General features: G+C 36.4%; 1 protein-coding gene across 1 annotated transcript in view; it reads right to left on the bottom strand.

Moving 5' to 3' along the window:
* Positions 1-583: 583 nt before the first annotated feature.
* Positions 584-5246, bottom strand: part of TACR3 (tachykinin receptor 3) — a 64620-nt gene continuing 59957 nt past the window's right edge. The window contains exons 4-5 of the mRNA XM_007449832.1: positions 3029-3225; positions 584-1604 (exon numbers count right to left, since the gene is read on the bottom strand). Coding sequence (XP_007449894.1) covers positions 1292-1604; positions 3029-3225 — 510 coding nt within the window. The 3' untranslated portion in view covers positions 584-1291. The remainder of the gene's footprint in view (positions 1605-3028; positions 3226-5246) is intronic.

Here is a 5246-nt window from a genome sequence, read left to right as displayed (position 1 = left end):
AGTGGGGGAAGGGGAGAGAATAAGGGCACTGTACAAGTATTAAGTTGACATCCACCTTAAACTTTTTCCTTGGGTTATGGAGGAGAAACACGTTTCCCTTTGGAGCTAGTAGATATTCTTGTCCGCTGTCATAACTATGAATTACTATCTTTAATTCTTGCCTAAAAATTGGTAGTCAGGGGCTTCCCTGGTGGCGCAGTGGTTAAGAGTCCGCCTGCTGATGCAGGGGACACGGGTTTGTGCCCCGGTCCGGGAAGACCCCGCAGGCCGCGGAGCGGCTGGGCCCGTGAGCCATGGCTGCTGAGCCTGCGCCTCCGGAGCCTGTGCTCCACAATGGGAGAGGCCGCAACAGTGAGAGGCCTGCGTACCACAAAAAAAAAAATTAAAATAAAAAAATAAAAAATAAATTGGTAGTCAGATATTCTTCCCTTCTCCATTAGAAAGTATCTTTAGTGTTTTGTAATCTACCTATCTTTTAAAAATTTTAAAAAATATTTGTGAAAAATAAAATAGGGAGGATCAGAAGGATTTGCTTTGTCATTTTAAGGTCCTAACTTTGTTTCTTAGCTTTTGGCGCCTTAATATATGTAATGGTCAAAAAGTAAATAATAATGTTTTTTTCTTTTGAAGCCACTTTCCCAGATAAAAATGTAAAGAAAATAATATGTACAGATGCCTAATAATTTGATTAGATTTCTTTTTCAGTTACATTTCTTGGAGAAAATCTTTAAATCTCAAAAAAATTTTATTCCACAGAATTAGTTCCCTTTTGCAAAGATTTTCATTAACTTTTACTCCTGGAGGTTAATTTTCCATCATTCTAGTGGTAAAATTAGTCATATAACTTTTTTTCTGTTTTATAGCTATAGATGAAAATGTTTCATTTTATATAGATTTTGTTCTAATTCATTCACATAATTATATTTTAAAGGTTCTTTAATCTTTTGGGAAAATCATATGTCACCTTAGTGTCACAAATGTATATTGCAGTTTTTCAGTGAGAAAAATAGAACACTCTACAAGTATTTTTCAGTATATTTTTCTGTTACATATAATAATTCAGTTTTCAAAGAATAAATTTAAAGGCCATTTTACTTTTGAGGGGGCAAATATCTGAATAGTGTCTTTGTTACACTTACATGCTACCTTTCTCAGTTGAAACATAGTTGCCTAAAAATTGCCCTTCTGTTTTCAGAGTATGCAGCACAGGGCTGACCAACAGTCAGGAGGGTGTGGGCCTATGGTGGCACCATGATGGCCTCACCCTACTCTTTCAGCTGAGGAAATGGATTTAGGAATATTCATCCACAGAAGTATAGGGTGAGCTTATGAAACTTGCAGTGGTGGAGGCAGATTTGGAATTCCGGCGGGAGCAGCCGTTGAAGCTTGGGTCTCTTGGAGGCACTCTCTTCTTCCGACTGGATTTGGTCTTATCCACGTCATTGGGGTCAAACACCACTGTCATGGACTCCATCCTGGTCACAGTGTACAGGCTGCTTTGCTGAGTCGGGTGAAACCTGGTGGTCTTGAGCTCCAGCTCATCATAGCTAGAAACTTTGATGAAAGGACACCAGCGGAATGCTCTCTTGAAGCCAGCTCGAAATCTGAGGAGAAGCGGGCCATGGGAAGAAAAAGTCATGTTTTCAAGTGGAAATTTCCTTCAACTGGTGCAGAAAGCCCTACTTAATGCAGTTAAGCCAACTCAGTTTTTTCATTTAATTTTCTAGTCAAACTCTTAGAATTTATGCCACAGTATTGGTACTAGTCTTCTACGTTCTTCTTGTTTGAATTGAATCTTAATTTTCCATCAATGAGAAGCAAGTCATCATATAGTAAAAGCACAGTGTCACTAATCAATATGCCAAAGAAACAGTGTATGTTTCTTCAATGATTTTATACATTTACATAAGTGAATTAAGTTTGCTGGGTAAGGCACTTAAAAATGACATCTTTCAAAATAGCTTCTTACAGAAATAATTACACATTTATAAAGTCTCATTTAATATTAAAATTAATTGCTCATCTGGATGGTTTTTATCTAATCATGTATGAAAGTGCAAAATCCTTGGCTTTGTAAACCATTAAATGAAGTTGATTAAAAACAGATGTACTGCTTATGGGGAGGTTTGAATTGATATATGGCTTATGCACTTACTGAAAAAAAGTAAGAATTTAGTAGTTTTTAACAAACTTGAGGAACGGTGTGGTAGAGGTCCAACCGGAAAGCGAGCTTAGGATTTAGGTCATGTAGTTACTTCCATGAAATTCAGTTTCTGCTTGTGCTAAACCATATTGGTTTATTAAGGAAATTATTGACCCTATGAAACTTAACCCTTCTCCCCCATGTGCTGACCTTACAACTAAGGTGTTTTTTATCTGGAAACCACAGTTTACATTTTTTTTTCCCAGTCTTAAATTTAACTGTGAATATTTCTACTTTTCTTTCCAACTTCAGTTTAAAAAATAGCGCCCCCTCCACCAGAGGCTGCACCCTGTCTAACTCGCTGACCTCATTATGCTGGAAGGAGGATTGTCATTCTTTTCCTTAGTGTTGCTTCTGTTGCTCTCACAACACCTTCTATTTTGAAGTCTATTTACAAGACATCCTTTTTCATAGAGTCCACTCACATATGCCGTCATCTCTCCGTCTGTGCATTTCTACAAAGTGCCTTCATTTCTTCGAGGACTTGAGCACAGTTTCAACCCTCCTCCTTTAATAACAGGGCATTTCTTTGTCTTTGGCAAGTATAATTCTAAAGGGTTTGGAGAGAGAATGTGGCCTATATAAAACCCACCCAGTTAGAACCCCTAAAAGCATTGTTTTGAGGAGGTAACTGTTAAGGTGAGCTATTTCATTAAACAGGGAGGAGTCTAGAAAAATATCTAGCTCTGTGCTCCTCTCAGTGAATTTTTCAATTTTCCCTTCCTTTTGAATTTTAAATGTGCATCAGGGAGATGGAACAGCATTATATGCTTTCCCTGAAGTCAGAAGTGCAAAGGAACTTGCATTTGGTAATCTTGTGTTTACCTCTTATTCAGGCAGCAGTAGATGATGGGGTTGTACATGGTTGAGCTCATTGCCAGCCAAAAGCTAGCCAGGTAGACCTGCTGAATATATTTCCACCTATTTAGGTGTTGATAGATTGCGGTGAGGATGAAGTAAATATGATAGGGCAGCCAGCAGATGGCAAATGCCACCACGACAATAATCATCATTTTTACAACCTGGGAAGACAGAAAGAGGTCATTTTTGGCAAATATAAAAGTCATTGTAGCTATTAGTTCTAATAGCCTACTGCAAATCATATTTTTCTGCCAATACAGTTAAATACATAGCATGCCCAAGAAATAGTCAATATATTAAAAAATGGCAAGGTAATATAAGGATAGTTACCTAAGGTAAGTTTCAAGAAAGCGTGCTTGTGTCACCTAGTGAATGGGTGGCAGTCACTCAAACAGAACCAAATATATTTTAATTGGCTTGAAGAAAATACGTGTTTATAAAACGTCAGAAAGCCTGGGGGAGAAAGAAGCAAGAGCTAGGATTTGGCTGTGCTAGCCTGAATTGTAAAATAGTGAAGACATTATATCTAGAGAACTGACTGTTGAGTCACAGTGGAGGTATATCAGGCTGTAGTGGCTGAGCATGTTCTTCAGTATTTATTATAGGCTGAGTATAGCTTATGACTATTTAGATTTCTTCGCTCTAATACCATTCTCACTGGGAAACTGTCTGAATGTTACCTTGGTTTCTTTTCTAATCTGATGTTGGTAAAGGTTTCTCTGGATAGTGAAAAAGGATATTCACATTTGTTTGAGAAAATATCACTACTTTTAAATTTGTTAAGTAGGCAATTGGCTTATACAACTGGTTTATATACCAATTTCTTTGAGTTTGGTAAGCATGGGTCATTTCCCCTGTTCTACACTTTTGACCCACAATATGCTGGAAAGCTCTAGTCAAAGTAGAATGTCAATCTCTATTTCTCCTCCACTAGTCTTTAAATTCCTAAAAGACGTAGAGAATGTCTTAATTATATTAACGTCCCCAGCATCTAGCACAGTCTCTAGTGTATTGCTGGAGATAGATAATTAGATATAAAATGAATGAATAATGAACGACAATGTACAATTTGTAACAGGAAGTTGAATGGGAGGATGTTTTGTGTGTCTGTAAATAAGGTAAAATCTGTTCCATTGTGTCTATAAGAAAGGTAGACTCAAAGTTATTGAACACCGTGAGCAGCTTCGCTTTCTATGTGAAAGGAAATAATAATAACAACATCCTCGGATAACCTCATTTAATATTTCTCATTACCAACCTGTGGAGTAAATTTGTTCATACTTCTTTTGGGAATTTGTAAAAAGTTTAGAATAATAAATAAAATAATTTTGAGGCTTAACCACAGTCATATTAGAACACCAATCAGAGAAAGTCCTGATGTAAAGCAGCCTATGTAGCATCTTGAAACTATGAAAGTACATTATTTAAGTACTGGACTCATTATTTGATTGCAAGTTGGGATTCAGATGAAAGTTGACAAGATTAAAAATCATGAGAGACATGATTCTAGAAATAGACAAGGCATGAAATGGATCAATGTGGAAGGCAAAGCTTTCCCAAGGGCCTAATCGTGGTTAGCATCCAGGTATTTAGTATTAGCTGTTGGTAATTGGCCATCAGAGCTGAAAATCCAGGTCAGTAGCTCACAGAATGTCATCACTGGCCCCACCATGCAGTGTTTTGATTTTCTCAATGTTCTGTCAATTGCATTTTTTTCTGAATAACTGTTCAGAATTCTGCATTTTATCTCTCCTATTTTTTATTCATATATTTGTAGAATACAAGTAAGGAGCCTATTTGATTATAATTTTACATTTATACAATGTTTCACACATCTAACAACTTATTAATTGGTTTTCAATTGCACTTTAGGAAGCTGAGGCAAAGACCAAAAGATTTGATGACTGTGATTCATGGAATCTAAGTTAAAATTTTTAAAACTCAGCCTCTTAAGTCTGTTTTTCCTGCTTACAATGAATAAGATTTATTGAATGTCTATTGGGTCTAAAAAACATAATAGAGAAAAATAATGAGTAGAGAACCAATTCCTTATCCTGAAGAAGATGATAATATAATGGAAAATGCAAAAATGTAAATTAAAACCGCATAAGAATGGGGATGCAAACGTGTAAATAAATTGAAAATATTTATGAGAACTTACTAGTTTATTATAAGCAGGAAT

This window comes from Lipotes vexillifer, unplaced genomic scaffold, assembly GCF_000442215.2.
Source record: "Lipotes vexillifer unplaced genomic scaffold, Lipotes_vexillifer_v1.1 scaffold1287, whole genome shotgun sequence".
NCBI lineage: Eukaryota > Metazoa > Chordata > Mammalia > Artiodactyla > Lipotidae > Lipotes > Lipotes vexillifer.
Note: the sequence above shows the minus strand (reverse complement) of the source record. Positions and strands in the feature narration are given on the sequence as shown.